Genomic DNA, 18,743 nt, shown 5'->3' on the forward strand with positions numbered 1-18,743 from the left:
TGGTCATGGGAAGAAGTCACAGCTTGGAGGATGAAGGAAAGAGGGGAGGCCATCTTCATGTTCACAGAGCAATGTCTAGATGGCAGGATCCACATGATTTCTGTTATGTATGGGAGATGGTTAAAAAGTGCAGGGATCAATAACACATCCCTAAGGTCTGTACCTCTAGTTATTCTAGACATCACCAGGTAAATAACCTGCACTCTGTGAACAAATAGACAAAAATAAAAAGATTTTATGATGAAATAAAGGAAAAAAGACCAGGAATACACACCTTCAACATGCTGGAAAAGAAAATACTAATTGCTTGTACATTAAAAATGATTACAAATACTGCTAATTTAGGAGTTTTTGAAAATTCCATTCACAGTTATCCTCATCACTATGATCATTTACAAATCAATTTTTGTCAGAAATAGGACTAAATTTCTCAGGTTAGGATTCTATTTTTAAACTGATAGATTAGGCCTTGATATTATATTGATATTGAAGGTCTCAAGAATGGATACTTCCTTAAACAGGATTAGGATTTAGGCATTATCATCCTTTTGCTTGCCAAGGTTTCCTCTACCTTTCTTCTCCAGCTGGACTAGGCCCTTATCTAAGAAGTGTCCTGCCACATGAATATGCAAATCATGAGAGTCTATGATGGTAAATACACAGATGTCCACACTCCACAACAACATATGATCAGTGTCCTCTCCATAGTCACTGAGCACACAGGTCCTCACCATGGAGTGGAGCTGGATGATCCTCTTGCTGGTGGCAGCAGGTACAGGTAAGGGCCTCCAAAATTCCAGACTTGAGGAGGGAATCAGATACTCAGGTAGCTATGATATCCACGCTCCCTTTCTCCCCACAGGTGTCCATTCACAGGTCCAGCTGCAGCAGTCTGGGGCTGAGCTGGGGAAGCCTGGGTCCTTAGTGAAGTTGTCCTGCAAGGCTTCAGGCTACACCTTCACCAGCGAACATATTTCCTGGATAAAGCAGAGTCCTGGACAGGGCCTGGAGTGGATTGGATGGATTTATCCTGGATACGGTGTTACTAACTACAATCAGAAGTTCAAGGCCAAGGCCAAACTGACTACAGATACATCCTCCAGCACAGCCTACATTGAGCTCAGCAGCCTGACATCTGAGGACTCTGCGGTCTCTTACTGTGCAAGACACACAGTGCTGCAACCACATCCTGAGTGTGTCAAAAACCCTGCAGGAGCAGGAAGCAGGGCTGAGACTGAGATGACAGAGAAGATGCACCTGGAGACTTGCTCAGAAATACTCATCTGAGTGTCCCTTTATTAGCATGCTCTTCTTTAATGAAAGAAAACATAACAAGCTCTGGCAACATATTAGGATATATATTAAATGTAACAGACTAGACCTGTTGGTGGAGGTGCTATGAATGCCCTGTAATATGAATATGGCCAATAAAGTATGTAGATGTAACCATCTTGTTCAATAAGAAACACAAAGCCAATTGCAGAGTTAAAAGCCAAGAGGTCAGAGCAATGGTTAAGAGCTATAAACTTTACCCTTCACTGCCGCTCCTGTCCTTCCCTCAGCAAGAGAAAATCTTCACAGCAATTTCTCCCCACCATTTGTCTCGCCCAATTTTCCCAAACTGACCTTTGTGGACGCTTTCTTGTAACACGATGGTGCTGGCAATTCCTCTCTGAACAAGCAGCAGCAAACCCTTTATCCCAGGTTGCAGCATCAGCACAGTCACCAACATGATGAGAAGCAGCCTGCAACTCGGAGGAGCAGCTGCTGCCTCCATGGTCCCACTGCCACTGTTTGTGGCTGGAGCCCAGCCAAAACTTCTCCTTAGCAAGTCTCCTAGGTCAGCCTCAATCTTGGGATCCTCCTACCTTTGCCTCCTTCAGTAATTCCTAGCAGCGTGTGCCAACACAACTGGCCCAGTGTTGCTCAGGTCTGAGCTGGGGCCTGCAAGGCCTCAAGCAAGAGGCTTTTTTGTGAATTCATACCACGAATGTTGGACACCAGATGTAGCATGAATCTTAAAGAGTCTTATTAATAAAGTCAAACACAAGCCAGGTATTGGGGTGAATGCTGGAAGATCACACTGGAAACCTCTGAGTCCTCATCGCAAATGGGTCTCCAGCTGAACTGCTGCTCCAAAGCCTAGAAGCTTAACCAGCCAAATGCTTCTAGTTTCTGGTCTTCATGCCTTATATACCTTTCTGTTTTCTACCATCACTCCCTGGGATTAAAGGCGTGATCACCCTGCCTGGCTATTTCTAATGTGACCTTGAACTCACTGGGATCCGCCTGGCTCTGCCTCCCTAGTGTTGGGATTAAAGGCATGTGCTACCACAGTCTAACCTCTATGTTTAATATTGTGGCCATCCTGTTCTCTGACCCCAGATAAGTTCACTAGCATGCACAATATTTTCGGGGGAACACAATACCTCCACAAAAATACAATCTAAAATATCAGGGCAAACTAAAACCCTTTTCAAAATTTAGTTTTAAGTACTTAACACCACAGCGAATACTTCATTGGAAGTTGTCCCCATAGATTTGTGGGGAGTCACTTTACATTTCCTCATAAATCTAATTTTGTATATTTATTTATGAGTAAATCTCATCCTGTATTGCTTTCTGTAGTAGTAATCAAATTTCCTATTGGTTTAGATTTAGAGATATAGCTGCATGTCATGCTGTGGAGTCCTCAGGGTGTGGAATATGCAAACTCTGGCAACATTTTGGGCTCCTGCTCAGGTAACATTGGGGCCAGCACAGTGGGATTCCAAACTGGGAATATAAGAGACTAGTTCACATTATCCAAAGCCCTGTGTGATCATTATACTGTTCCATGAAATTGGACTGTCTTAATCTCAAGTTCAAGACTGACATTGAATGGACATCAGTGTAGGGTGCACAATGATCTCCCCATCCCCCACTACATACACACACACACACACACACACACACACACACACACACACACACAAACACTGTGAGAGGTACACACATACACCTTTTGTTGCTAGATGCAGCAAGGCCCACTTAGAACTTTTCTTGATTCTTGGCTCTGTTATAGCTTGATATGTCTGCTTCCAATCATTTTTGTCTATGTGTGGGTTTTTTTTTTTTTTGTTTTTCTTTAGTTTTATTTTCAAATTAAGAGAATTGAAATATATTCTGGCTACACAAATGCTGAATATCAGGAACAGAAAAAATACAGCCGTTGATAGCATGGCTATAATCTGAATATTTTGATTAAAGCAATAACAAAAAGGAAAGAAAACAACACAGTGGACAGTGGGATTCTCTGTTGTAAACAGTTTCATTTTGTATCTACCTATCTATCAATCATCATTCTATCTATCTATATATCTATTTGCCCATCTATCTGTTTATTGTTTCAGATCAAACCAACAAGTTGTATAAATAATATCTTGTGCCTAGAAATCCCAATTTGTTTCCCATCTGACCTGGCTCCTACACATACATGAGCACCCTCAGGTTGAGAGTTGTTTGGAATGTTGTTTTCTTGGCAGTACATTTATTTTCATATTGAAATTTATACTCACAGTTCATCAGTACATCTTCTGGACCTTTGCCTGCAGTTCACATGATACAGAGGAAGGCTCTCTTGCCCCAGTAGAAGTGGACAGAAATTCCTTGTCTTCAAAAACATTGTGTCCTCCTGCTCTCATCATTGCAACATAAAGTATCAATTAACACCACCATGAACTCTTTGTACATATAAACCATAGACAGCATAGAAAGGAAAGAGGGGTTCCCTCACCTGTGAATCCTGAGGAACCATCAACAGAAAGACAAAGAGTGGCATGAATGTTGGATTGTTGTTAGATTTGAACTGGATGGACACATGCAAAGTCCACAAGGATGATTTCTATGGGGATAGGCTGGATTTCTCAAGGAGAGCCAAAGCTTCCATTCTCTGTAGAACTCCATCTTTTGGCTTCCCTGATGGATCACAGTAACAAGGATTCCTAGGACAACCTTTCTGATCTGAACAGGATTGCTGAGAGAGTATAAAACTGTGTAATAACCACGGGGGGGGGGGGGGGCAGGGTGGTGGTGGCAGCAGCACACGCCTGTAATCCCAGGACTCCATAGGCAGAGGCAGGTGGATCTCTGTGAGTTCAAGGCCAGCCTGTTCTACAGAGCTAGTCCAGGACAGGCTCCAAAGCTACAGAGAAACCCTGTCTCAAAAAAACAAACAAACAAAAACAAACCTGTGTAATAACATTTCAGAACAATCCCTACATGGGAGTTTGATTAATCAATTGGAGAGCATGTTTTGATGTTTTGTCAATGTAAACACAGATGGACACAGTCTGATATTGAATACTATGATTTTCAAATGATATCAATTCCATATGATCAATAACATTACTAAATGCTTTTGCCATAAAACAGCAAATAGTAAAACCAAAATAAATTAGTCATGCAGAGCATGAGAAGCAGGTGAAGAGGGGCCAGGAAGGGTGTTTCCTAACTCTACTCAGAGGTTTTTCCTATCATTGAACTAAATACAAGGCCCAGGAGACCATCCCCTGTGGTAGTTAGAAGCCTCCCCAAGAAGAATACAAGATCTGACACAGAGAATTTCAATTAGTTCCTGAAATCTATGCTACTGTCCTTGGAATACTACAATATCAGAAATGACCCAGTTCAAAGGTCCTGTCAATGACCCTGATAACAGTATTTATCATAAGAGAGTGAATTTCTCTATTGAAAAACTAGGACCTGGAAATCTTCTCTCATGGAAAGGCAATTCCAAGTTTTTTCATACTGGGACTCACTCTCAGCCAGTATACTGTCATGTCCTTGGGAGGTCAGGACTGGAGAGATGGAAGGACATCAGAACAGGGCCCTAGAGTGGAGGCTCTAGAGTACTCTCCATGTTTTGGAACTCATACACACAGTTCCTTTATTACTTTGAAAGTGTTTAAAAATAATGACCTGATGTACAGGAGTGATACATCTAACACAGCTGCCACCAGACTAACAATAAATATAAACAGAAAGGTTCAAATTTTTAGAAGTTATTTACAGAAAAATAATAGTATACAGAATTTACACCTCATTGTTTTTCAATACTGGGCATCACATACCAGTCATTTTGCAAGAATAAACACTAAACTACAAACTTAAAAGGTTTCTCTCCAATTTTATATCTGGATTCAGCATTAATAAAACTTTGCTTATCCTTTTAAAATTATTAACATTGTCTTATAATGGCCTCTGTGGCACAAATGAGGCAGACTGTTGTCTCTGTTCAAAAACACAATAAAATACAACTTTGAATTATATCACAAACATGTAGTAAATAATAAATAATTAATTAATTCTTTCACTACTATTCAATGTTGTCTCTTTCCTTTGCTCTAGGCATTCATATTTCTAATACATCCCCTGCAAAATTCATTAAATTGCATTAGAAAATGCCAACAAGGCCTCCCTCTGCTCATGAAAACCAGCCCAGCCCTGACACTGCAGCTCTAGCTGAGGAGCCCAGGCTTGCATTCCCAGGTCTTCCAATTCAGCAGTAGAACTGAACAATAAACAATGGCCAAGGGGTTGTGTGTGAGAGGAGATTTTATTGTTTCATTTAAAAATTTTTAATTAATATACTTTTGAGAATTTCTTAAACTCAGTAATGTACCCATAAATTCCCCACTCAAATTCTGTCCACATACAAATCTCAGTCCTTCTAGAATTCATGACTTCTTTAAATTTAGTTAACGTTTACCAGTCTCTCTCTCTCTCTCTCTCTCTCTCTCTCTCTCTCTCTCTCTCTCTCTCTCTTTGTGTGTGTGTGTGTGTGTGTGTGTGTGTGTGTGTGTGTGTCACATATTGATCTCAGTCATAGTTATGTACATGTACATGTGTTTACAGTAATTTACTTGTCATTGAATAACCTCTCGGGGAGATTGTCCTTAAAGGAAACTGATTCTTAAAGGAAACCTATTGTTTCTCTCTCAGGATTCATTGATTACCTGTAGCTCTTTATTTAGGGGTGGGGACCTGAGAAGTTTCCCCCTATGCTATGGAAATCTAGTTTACAATGTTGTAAAGGTTTCATGTGTGCAGCACCCTGTGTCCTTTCTAGTAGATACCTTCTCATAGTGACATCCAGGTCCCTGGGATCTTATAATCTTTCTGTCCCCTCTCCAGGGCTTTTCCTGAGCCTTTATTATAGGGTTTTCATTGAAGAATTATCAACTATGCTTGGAAATCCCAGGGTCACTTGTTCTCTGCATGTTTTCCTGATGTAGATCTCTGCAATAGTCTCCAACTTCAGTTAAAAAACAAGAGCTTTGTGGTGATATATTGTGTATCAAATAAAGTTTGCCTAAAGACGAGAGGACAGAGCCAGCACTAGATTAAACATAGAGGCCAGGTGGTGGTGGCATATACCTTTACTCCTTGCACTCAGGAGGCAGAGATTCGTCTGGATCTCTGAGTTCAAAGCCACCCTGGACTACATGAGATTGATTCAGTCTAGGAGAGAAACAGATTCAGGCAGTGGTGGCACACACCTTTAATCCCAGGATTTGGGAGTCACAGGTCTTCAATCCTAGCACTTGAGATCTCATGCCTTTGCTACCAGTATTTGAAAGGAACATAAACCCCTAATGTCAGCACTAGGAAGGAAGTGAAATGGCTAACTGGAGAAGACATAAGGAGACAGGAAGTAGAACCTTTTGCCTGATGACTCAGAGGCATTCTCTCTGAGGATTTGTGGAGATAATATCTTGCCTTCCCTTCCATTCACCCTGAGGATTGGGTAGTGGTGAGAAGTTTCTCTAGTGGCTTGTCCCTCTGTCTGTCTGATATTTCAGCATTTGCCCAATATCTGGCTCTGGGTTGTTTATTATAAGGTCCTTAGGATTCATATAACAGAGTGAGTTAATGAGTGAGTTAGAACTTAAATATGAGGACATAAGGATAAATTTTAGAACACAGAAGATATATTTCTGTCTTGCAGGCAGGACACCATTTTAGATCAAAGGGGTTTACCTTTGTATTTTGGTACTATGCAGGCAAAATACCTTTTGTTAGCAAAACCAACCAACATCTGATTGTATTGCAGTATTATTCTGTGGGATTACATCTATTCCTGACACTATTCAGGTGGCCTAGAACCTGATGCTAGATTACTCTGGGACCTAGGATAAAATCAAAGACTACTGTTCTGTTAAAGAATGCATGGGGACAGGAAGATTCTGAAAAAATCAGTCAGTTTAGCAACATGTGGAAGCCGGAACCTCAAGGAATAGGAGGCCTATGTGCTAAGTAATAATGTCATGCCCAAGTCTTGAGACGTCCAAGCAAGACCACCACAGAGCCAATATCTGATGCAAGTACAAAGGGGTTTATTAATAACAAAAAAGCCAAACCTATCCTTATGGCCTTAAGACAATCAATGGCAGAGGGAGTGCATTGACAAAACTCAGAGGACCTTACTGGGAAAAGATCCATACCCAAGTTCCACACCTTGTCAGAATTTTAGTGATCAGAAATTTTAAAGGAGCATACTTAGATCAGTTACAATCCCAACCTCAATCACTGTGACCTTCCTAACTCTGCTTTCTTGCTGTTCTGACCCTCAGGGGGACCAAGCCACAGTGCAAAGTGCTCCAGCAGACAATACTGAGCTGATAATTAGTGGATCAAGTACCCAAAAGACAGAGAACATTCCAAGCATGGTATAGGGTGAAAATCAATACAAGTATGAAAAGGGGGTTCTTCCCTGACTGGTTGGCACAACCTCCAGAGTCTTCCCTTAAGCCTTTTGAAGGTCAATAATAAATTCATTCTACATACAGACAGCAGTGGCGCTTTGAGGAATTTCATAGTTTTTTTCATGTGATAGAGACACAACACTTAGACATATGACCAAAAATCACTTCTTACAGTTTTCAACATATTGATTCATTAGGGCCATACAAATTAAAATCAGATACAGATTTTATCTCATCACAGTAAGAATGACATTTATTAAAGACACAAATGACACCAAATGTTGGTGATTAGTTGGAGAAAGGGAAACCATAATACATGTTTGGTGAGAATGTGAACTGTTGAAGTCCCTGTGGACATTTGCTATAGGTTCCAGTTAGTTATTTGGTGATGCTCTTACCTGTGAGGAAATGTCCCAAAACATGATAGAATCCACTAACAAGAGTTTTATTAAGATAGGAAAGAGAGAGACAGATGTGAACAGGCCTTTGGAAAACACACGTGGATCAAGAGTGAAGCCTGGGAATATGGTGCAGGCTGACAAAGGCTGGGCTGCGCCTGCACACACAGGCTCATGTGGCTACTCCACACATGTGCGGAGATCACATGGTTGTACTGTGTGCTTTATGCCACCACACAAAGCCACAGGGTCCTGGAAACATGAGACATTTTGACCCGGAAATGGCTAGGTGGAAGTGTCTAGGTCTGCCAGGCATGCCCAACCGTGGGGGCATGTTGTGAATTCATATCAGTTCCCCCAAGTGATAAAAATAGAAATTTCATGTGACCTGGTACATCACTCCTGGGCAGACACCTAAGGATCTCTACTGCAAAGATACCAGATCATTTATATTCAGTGTTGTCCTATTCACAGTTTGCTAGAATCAACATAGAGTCCCATCAGCTGAAGAATGGACAAAAACGATAAGGTTGAAGCCTGTCTTCTGTTCTATGGAAGAATCTGCCTGACTCCATTTCAAAGGCAGGAGCCATTATGCTGTATTTTTAAAAACAAGCTTGTATTCACTGTGAGAGTTGAGTTGCTCTCTGCTTCCTGGAATGTGACCTTCCCAAACCCACAACCCTGATTTGTTTTTGAGAGTACCCTGATTCTCCCTGGCCCTCCATGAACCCTCCTAATTGAATGGTGGGTGGCCACATGGTGTTTTTAAGGCTTATTGTTTTTCATTATTGTCCCATTGTCTCTCTTCCATAAAACTACTCATGATTTTAATCTTAAAGGGGCCTCAGTGGTGGGGATTTGGGGCTGTTCTTTTTGTTTTGTTAGTTTTTTTGTTTTTTTGTTTGTTTGTTTGTTTGAGACAGGGTTTCTATATGTAGTTTTGGTTCTGGATCTCACTCAGTAGACCATATTGGCCTTGAACTCACAGAGAACCACCTGGCCTCCTGAGTACTGTGGTTAAAGGTGTACGCCACCACTGCCTGGCTTGGGGCTGCTTTCTTTAACCTGACTTAAGAAGCAGTCATTGGCCTGCTCATGGCTGCACCCACGGAAATTTAAGCTTGCTTCAAATTTGGCTCATATTGTGGAGGTGATCTTATTCTTGTCATTGGTATTAACACTATCTGCACAAGCTTCAGGTAAATGCACCTTCTTATTAAACTTGTTTGAGCTCTCATGGCAGATTTAATAAGTACTCAGGATAGCCAATTATATTTCGGACAAAAAGTTTTTTTTTCATATTTCTAATTGATAATGAAAGTGATGATCCTAGTCTGTTACCATAAATTTTGTGTGCCTTTATGTGTTACATATTCACATATTAAATATTCCATCAACTTCCTATTCTAATTATTGAGCCTGATGTCAAGAACAGATTATGCAGAGCCATAATTTTTTTAAAAAACTGGATTTACATGAAAGATTTTAAAGTTTTAAGGGTTTGGGGTGGAGAGGATAGCTCTCCTGCAGGAACAGGAAATAATATAGATAACTGTGGATGCATGCAGGATTGACTGGGAGGGAGGATCAAAAGGGGAGGGTGGGGAACAGGAGTGCAAGGAAGGGAATAAGGAGAAAGAAAGCTAAAACTAAGGGCCATTTGCTGTGGATATCGCTCTGTGTAAATAAAGTTCTGATTGGCCAGTGGCCAGGCAGGAAGTATAGGCGGGACAAGGAAGAGGAGAAGGCTGGGAACAGGAAGGCTTGAGAGAGACACCGCCAGCCGCTGCCATGAGAAACAACATGTAAAGACACTGGTAAGCCACAAGCCATGTGGCAAAGTATAGATAAGCAGAAATGGGTTAATTTAAGATAGAAGTAGATAACAAGAAGCCTGCCACAGCCATACAGTGTGTAAACAATATAAGTCTCTGTGTGCTTTCTTGGTTGGGTCTGAGCGACTGTTGGACTGGCAGGTAAGAGAGATTTGTTCTGACTGGGCCAGGCAGAAAAACTCTAACAACAGCCATTGGAGGGGTAATATGAAAATCTAACAGTAAAGATTCCAAAGAAAAATGGAACACCAACATAAGCTACAATTTTTTTGATTTATAATGGTACCTAGCCTGAAAGATATGATAAGTCAATGGTGTAAAAAAAAAAAAAACTTGTGGGAATAACTAAGAATATCTGATTTAATTAAGGCCCCTACAATTATTAGAACCCAAACTCTACACTACTTAAGTGAAGAAGAATCTGAGACTAGATAGTCCAGGACTAGGATATGTCCTGTAGAATAAAGATAGCAATAAAATTACTCACAATGACATTTTGCTCCACTCAAAGATCAGTGCCTTGCTCAGCCATCATCAGAGATGCCTCAACCTCCAACAGATGGGAACACATACAGAGACCCACAGCAGGACAATATTCTGAGAATGAGAGACCTTGTTCCACTCTGCACTGTGTGAGGTGTTTTCATTAACTTTCCTCAGGGTTGTGGAACACTAAAGACGAGGAGAAAAGATTAAAAGAGCCAGAGGGGATAGACCTACCAAGGAAATAAGGCTTCTAAATCAAGAGGATAGTTGCACATATAGATTCAGAGAGACTGAGGAAGGATGCACAGGGTCTACACAGGTCTGCACCAGATGAGATCCTACAGAAGAAAAAGAAGTGGACACATGTGCCCATCCCAAATCCAGAAGCTGTCTCCAATAGATAACCACTTGCAAATAAAAAATTAGTTTTCTCTAAGGGAGTCTCACTGAGACAACCAACTACTCTCAAGTACAGGCTACATTTCTTGCAATAGATGATCACCAGAAATCATATTCAAAGGCATTTTTGGAGGTTTTGTGTCTCTTTGTAACACACGGCATTGTGCCATTTTATTTATTTATTTATTTGTTTGTTTGTTATTTTACTTATTTGCTCATTTACTTGTTTAATTATTTCTTATTTATCCTACATTTCCTTTGATTATATAGTATGGCTTCCATTTTTTTCTTTATTATGGGATGCTATAGTGTGTAAATAAGGAGCTCTCTATGTAAGGATTCTGTATATGCACAGCCCCAGAGTCTCATCTGCTTCCTTATTACGTTATCAGCAAGTGACGGTGTCCCAGCCTAAATGCTGGACATGTGCCCACAGATTCTCTCTACACCCTGTCTCTCACTCTCCAGTTTGTCTCTCTGTGTCTCTCTGTCTTTGTGTCTCTCTTTCTCTGTGTGTCTCTGTGGTCTCTTTCTGTCCTATCCCCTCCTCTCTCTAATGAAGCCCATTCTAACTCTGGTAGCCATGGCTCATGACTCTTCTGTTCATCACCACTGACCAATCCAGTGCTGCCGTGGCTGCTGCCTGGCTTCTGCAGCATCTAGCGCCAGCCAAACTAGCACCATATACCCTTTCACCCTGCATCTCTACCGGTTTTTTCTGACCTTTCTTGGGCTCTTTTCCTTCTTATTGTTTGTTTTGGCCTGTTCTGATGTGGTAGTTTTTGTTTGTTTTCTAAAGACACTAAGATGGTGTATCTGGATGGGAAGGGAGTTCTGGGAGGTCTTGGGAGTAGAAAAGGGAAGAGAAACAGTACTTGTTATGGTACTGCAGCAGTTGCACAAAAGACCAACAGACACTGATGCAATTAGCAAGAGTGTTTAATTCTTGAGGATAAAAAATAATCCAGCATGCTTGGGTCATACATTTAGTCAGCAGAAAGGAAAGATGGCAAAGACCCCAGGAGAAGCTTCCAGCCTTTTTTATACATAGTTACAGGAATCTTAAAGGGAGTGAGATAATTCCATCTACAATAGACTTTCATTACCAACATTCAGACTAATATATTTCTATTGGATATGGCTAGCAGTTAGGGCTAGCAAAGGTTGGAACTTTCCATCTAGAGTGAGCTGGAATGAGTCCCCAATGCCTTGTCCTTATTTGGTGGGGGCCAATATGTGCAGTTTAATTGGAAAATTGTCTTCCAGGGTCCTCAGTGATTGGTTGTCCTTTGTTCATGGCTCTCTCAGTAACTTCCTGCTTAGAATCAAGAGGCAGAAATAGAAGCCTAGTGGGGACTAATTCTTAACTGAATTATTTGGAGCCTGTTATGACATGTGCCTGGGCCTCTCAAGAATCAGGATATATTATATGATAAAAAAAAGTCTATATTCGATGAAAAAGACTTGACCATAGGAAAAAACTCCTAGGAGGATGAGGAAAGAGGGAAGAACTCATTGTGGCCAAACACTGACACATAGTGCAAACTACAAGAAGAACCTCAGTCTGTACAGAGACCTGAGGCAGAAGAATGTCCTCTGTATCTTTATCCTTAGTTGCTATGGTAGGACTGTCATACACCCACTAGCATGATGCTATCTTTTGTCCAACATAGGTGGGCTTTGAGCCTGGACATTTAAAGAATGAATGGGGTCCCTGAGTAATGTTCATGGTGTGCAGAGTTCCCAGCAGCCTCTCTCAGCATGTGCTTCCTCTATATTCCACAAGACTGGATGGAGCAAAAAATAGGTGGGGATCCTGTGAAACAACAATACTACAGTGTACCAATTTTCTAGGAAATATGGAAACCAAACTTATGGGAATGAAATGGGAAGAAAATCAGGAGCAATCATCAAGAATCCAGAACTCAAGTAATCAGAAATATGAAAAGAAAGTTAGCATTGAAGTGAGATCTTAAAACTACAGATGCAAAAGTAAGTAGGTAGAGAATGGCCTAGGAAGTAGAGGTTGGTCATGCCAAGATGTATTTCTTGTGATTCTTGTAGTTCTTGGGCTCTCTTATACCAGACTCACACTACAAGAAGTCAGAGGCAGTGATGGCCATAGTGGAAAAACAAATGGAATCAGTATCCACCCTCCACATTTATAAACAGATGAATGACTCCTACATACAAACACATCTTCTATATGTAAGTTAGATTCCCTCCTGGACTATGCCAGCTCACATTTCACTCATAGGATGGTGACCTCTGAGGAAAAGGAGGTGTAACCTAGAAGATGACACTGTTGGGTCTTCTATACCTGGTTTCAGCCCTTATTAGTGAGTGTTACCATTTCCTACATGTGTCCATGAAGGGTTGTGACAACATGTGATTAACAGAATTGACTCTTCTTGTATGAAGGTATCCTGTCCTTGGTGCAGCTTCAGGAGTCAGAACCTGGTCTTCTGAAGCACTTACAATCACTGTCACTTGTTCTGTCACATGTTTCCCCACCACCAGTGATTACTAGTGGTCCCAGATCCAGCATTCCCCAGAAAAGAGGCTAGAGTGGATCAGGTACATAATTTATGGTAGAAGCACCTACTATAGACCATCCATCAAGAGCCACATCTCAATCACTGGAGCAACATCCAAGAACTAGGTCTTTCTACAGCTGAAATCTGTGACCACTGAGGACACAGCTCCACAATACTGTGCAGGAGACACATTGAGGAAACTTCAGCATGAGCCCAGAGGAGTCTGAAACAGCAATGGGTGCTCAGAACTAACTCAGCTAAGGAACTCTATTTCAGAATTGCAAAAGTCTGGTTATCTCAGACTTTGCTACTCCTCTACCTAAGGGCAGAGAGGATAGATGGTCATTTCTCTCTCTTTTTCTGAATATTACCTTTTTGTAAAGCCACACTTGTTTATTTCTCACTGTTTCTTTCAAGATAATGTATCCAGTAATATTTCTTCCCCTTTGGTCATGATTTTAGGCTTTACCAGCTGCGTCATTTCACTGCTCTTAAGAATGTTATTTTTTAATGAAAACCTCCTTTTAAAACTCAGCTGACGATAGCATTGATTTAGAAATTATTTATAAATAAATTCTACTTTGGATTCTCCATTCCTTCCACCCTTAGACAAATCTATATGTCAGAGCACTTCCTAGATAATTGACACAAAGCAATTGCTTTATGACTAAGGAAAGTGTCATAGACTAAATGGGGTTGACACATCACTGCAACTGTGTTACCTAACCAGTAATGTGTAGCTGAATTTTCCTGTGTTCCACCCAGTTTGCAGCTGCTCAGATGCAAGCAAATACAAGGAGGCTTATATTTATTAAAACTGCTTGTCCATTAAATCAGGCTTACTACTGAGTAGCTCTTACACTTAAATGAATCCATTTCTGTTCATCTATATGTCACCATGTTTTCTGTGCTTTACCTGTGTGCCATTAAATGCTGATCCCTGGACAGTGGGCTGGCATCACCTGACTCAGCCTTTTTACCAGAATTATTTCTTGTCCATCCAGGCTGTGTGGGATGCTGAGACGGAAGAGCTTGGGATCTCAAGCACACCAGAACCTTACTTCAGTGACCCATTCATCTTTATCCTGTCCTGGCTCACAGCTCCCCAGTAAGTTCATTGACAGTAAAAGGGGGCAACTGTGTGAATAGCCCAAACCAGAAGATAAGGATGAAAAATAAATGGACATTCTCTTCTGCACCTCAGGTCGCTGTACAAACTGAGGGCTCCTCTTGGAGTTTTGTAACAGTGTCAGTGTTTGGGCACAATATAATCCTTCCCTCTTTCCTCATCGCCTAGTATGTTTTTACCATGGTCAAGTCTCTTTTTTCATGGAATATAGATTTTTTTTCTTCAGATAATATCTTCAGATTTATAATTTTCTACCTTCTCTTCATCTCTTCAAGCCTCCCTCCTCCCCTTCCCGTAGAGATAAAACATCTCCCTGGATTCTTTTTAGAATGCAAACAGGCATCGTTATGAATCATTAATAAAAATTAAAATTGAGTCCATCAAAAACTGACATGATCAGAGCAGGTTCAAAATAAACAATCAGAAGGGATAAGAGCCCAAGAAAGACAGAAGAGAGTTGCAGATGCTTGAGGACCTCCTGATGTACTCACTCTTGGAATCCATAAAAAACACAAATTATTAGCCATATTATGTATCGACAAGAACTGTAGGATGAAAACAAAGAGATAATTAAATAACAAAAAATAGAATGATAAAAGCATGTGATGTTATAAGAAACAAACCTCCAAAAAAATCCATTTTAATTTGATTTCATGACTAGTACTTTTGGAAGCCTGCATCTTATGCTTAAGATGGTTGGTTATCCAGATTTATTGTTGGCTCCATTGCCATTGATTTTACAATTTTCATGAGTTCCTCTAGTTTGATTTGGTCATTTCTGCAGGTTTCCCCATCATTGATACTTATGCACTTGCTCATTAGAACCCTCTTCTCTCTTGACTGAACTCCTGGAGCTCTGGCTGGTGATTGGCTGTTTTGGATCTCTGCATCTGCTTCATCAGTCATTGGACAAAAAAGCTCTGTGATGGACAGTTAGTGTATTCATCTGTCTGATCTCTGCGGGGCAAGGCAGTTCAGTTCAGCACCCTCTCCACTATGGTAGTAGTTCCAGGTGTGGGGTCATCCCTTGAGGATTCCTGTAACTTCCCAGCATCTTGGGTTCTATCTGCTCCCCATGATATCTATCTCTATCATTGGTACTGTTTCATGGCTATTCTCACGCCCTGCCCTGTTCTAGACCCTTTGCATGTAAGACAGTTGTGTAGCTTGATTTGCTTGGAGGCCCCTGGGGATAGGATCAAACCCATCTGATTTCTGTGCATGATGGCGGGCATGGTATGAAGCTCCATACCTACAATACCTACACCTTTTGCAGGCTTGAGAGCAGAAGCGAAGGGCTTGGACTTTGCCGTCTACTGAATGTGCATTCCCCATGGGATGAGAGCAGGGTTGGACTGGACAGGAGGCCTGTGGAAACAGGAGGAAGGAAGAGGGGAATGTTTTTGATATGGTGTATAAAAATGAATTGAAAAATATTTCTTAATAAAAATAAAGAAAAAAAAGAAAAAAGTGGTTGGTTTCTCAATGAGACTCACACTTAGGAGAAACTAATTTTTATTTGCAAGAAGGTATATCTATGGAGACAGCTCGTCTGTGAGTTAGGGAGGGCACATGTGTCCACACTCTTTTCTCTCTTAGGAGCTCCATCTGTGTGACAGACCTTGAAGCTCTATCCCTGTTGCTCTCTCAGTCCTCTTGATATTGGTATATTATTGCAACTATCCTTATTTTAGCCTAGATCATGGTGTAGTTCATCACCTCTGTGCTCTATAATTTTCTCCTCTGTTTCAGGTTCCGAGCACGAGGAGTTTTGCAAAACATCACACACAGATAGCTTCCAGTGGGATCAAAGGTCTTTCTCACTCTCAGAATTATTGTCTGCCTGTGGCGTCTCTGTATGTGTTCCACTACTGCGAGAGGAGGCATTCTCTGATGATGCTGAGCAAGGTCTGATCTTTGAGTGTAGCAAGAATTGCATTAGTGGTATTTTATTTACAGCCTTCTCTTTTAAAGAACTATTAGTAATTTATTTCTTCTGAGGTCCTGTAGATCTAGCTCAGAAGTCTTGGTCATTGAAGTAAACTGCAGAATATGGTTCTATTTCTTTTTTTGGTTTGTTTTTCAAGACAGTGTTTTTCATGTAGCTTTGCAGCCTTTCCCTGGAACTCACTTGGTATCCCAGGCTTGCTTCAAACTCACAGAGATCCACCTGTTCCTGACCTCCCAAAGTGCTAGGATTAAAGGCGGAACAACCACCAGCCTGGCTTTTTTTAGATTTATTTATTTATTATGATAAAGCGATGATCTATGTCCTGCAGGCCCAAGGAAGAGGGCACCAGACTCTTACAGATGTTGGTGTAAGGAAGGGGGGCGTTACCATGGGTTGCTGGGAATGAAACTCAGGAACCATCATGGAAAGAGCAATCATAGTGCTTTTAACCTCTGAGCCATCTCTCCAGCCCCGGGTTCTATTTTCTGAAAGTCACCTTTATGTTCAAATCAGATATTGTTGGTTACTTCCACAACTTTTTTCCCCATTGACTTAGCATATCTTGCAATCAAAACCATTATAATTCAAAGGACTGAGTTTATGTTGATGTTGCATCTATACTTTAGATCTTCTACTCTATATTGGTCCATACCTGACTCTCACAGTGGCCCCCTAACTTTAAGCTCTCTTTTCCCTTATTCTCTCCTTCTACTCTTCCTCCACTCTCACATTTTGTTCCTGCTTCCAAAACATAGCTGGGCTGAAATTTCATGAAAGGACCTTGTTCGCATCCGCTGAAGTACAGTGAGTTTTGTGGTAGAGTATTAGAACATCTGATTGCTTGCAGACAAAAGAAAAGGACAAAACACGAGTATAAAATAATAAAATTATTGATTATTATTACATATATGTGTATAATTTAAAGAATATTTTATTATGCTTTGACTACAGACAACTACTGTGCCTTATTGCTCCACAGAAACCGGAATATATACATAGTAAAATAATTTTAAGTATGGCACAGTTATGAAATGTAGTTAATCAGATATGAAATTAAATGAAGTGTTCCAATAAGTGTAGCTTAGAGTTGATTTATGATATTTACCTTGCTGTGAAATGAGTTTGGAAAAAAAATGATAAATAAAAATTATATACTGTGTATGTTTTCTGGTTAAATAACTTCAAAATTTTAAACTTTTCTGTTTATATTTATGACTAGGTTCTGGTTTCAACTGTTTTTGGAATGTAGCACTCCTGTTACATCAAAGTCTCTATTTTAAAATTTTCCAAAGTAGTAAAAGAACCATGAGTATGATTCCAAGGTGAGAGAGTAATACAGAGTCTCCTACGGCTATCTGATGGACATCCCATTCCAACCTGACCCTTCCCCTTTCTAAGGACATGGCACTCTACACTGAATGGGGTGATTCTTAGCATGAAGATCCTTGAAACTGCCTCTCTCTGAGACAAGATTGTTAGGCCATAGTTTTCCCAAAGAGAAATTCATTCTCTTATGAGATAAACTGTCTTTAGGGTGATTTACAGGGCCTTGGAACTGGGTCATTTCTGATATTGTAGTGTTCCAAGGAGAGTAACAGATTATAGGAACTAACTGAAACTTCTCCATGTCAGATCTTATATACTTCCAGGGAAGGGTTCTAACTTCCATAGGAGATGTCTCCTGGGCCTGATAAGTGGATAAATAAAATGAACCCATTGCTGGGCCTCTGTAGTACTGCTCCTTAGGCTCTGCATGACTCATTTATCTTGGTTTTACTTTTTGCTGTCTTATGGAAAAAATATTTAACAACGTTATTTGATCACACAGAATTGATGTCATTTGAAAATCATAACATATAATATCAGACTGTATCTTAGTTCCTGGTCCTCATGCCTTATATACCTTTCTGCTTCCTGCCATCAACTTCCTAAGATAAAGGTTGTCTCACCATGCCTGCCTGTTCCCAATGTAGCATTGAACACACAGAAATCTAGATGGATCAGTACCTTTGGAATGCTAAGATTAACAGGCCATGTGTGCCACCATTTTCTGGCCTCCTCTTTATCTAGTGGCTGTCCTGTCCTCTGAGTCCAAATAAGTTGATTAGGGTGGTTGTACCATATATTGGGAACACAATATCACCAAATTTCCCCATTTTTGTCTAAAATAAAAATAAGCTATATAACTAAAACAAGAAAAACTCTATCCAATAAGTATATACAACATATATTCAAGAATTATAATAATAATGTTCTAGTC

General features: G+C 40.5%; 1 gene segment (V, D, J or C); it reads left to right on the forward strand.

The window, feature by feature from the left end:
- The first annotated feature begins 732 nt into the window (after positions 1 to 732).
- Positions 733 to 3,696, forward strand: LOC118575182. The segment is given in 4 exon segments: positions 733 to 778; positions 863 to 1,173; positions 2,670 to 2,742; positions 3,560 to 3,696. Coding segments are annotated over 4 exon segments (567 nt in total).
- Positions 3,697 to 18,743: the final 15,047 nt, after the last annotated feature.

Source organism: Onychomys torridus, unplaced genomic scaffold (genome assembly GCF_903995425.1).
Source record: "Onychomys torridus unplaced genomic scaffold, mOncTor1.1, whole genome shotgun sequence".
In the NCBI taxonomy this organism is placed as follows: Eukaryota; Metazoa; Chordata; class Mammalia; order Rodentia; family Cricetidae; genus Onychomys; species Onychomys torridus.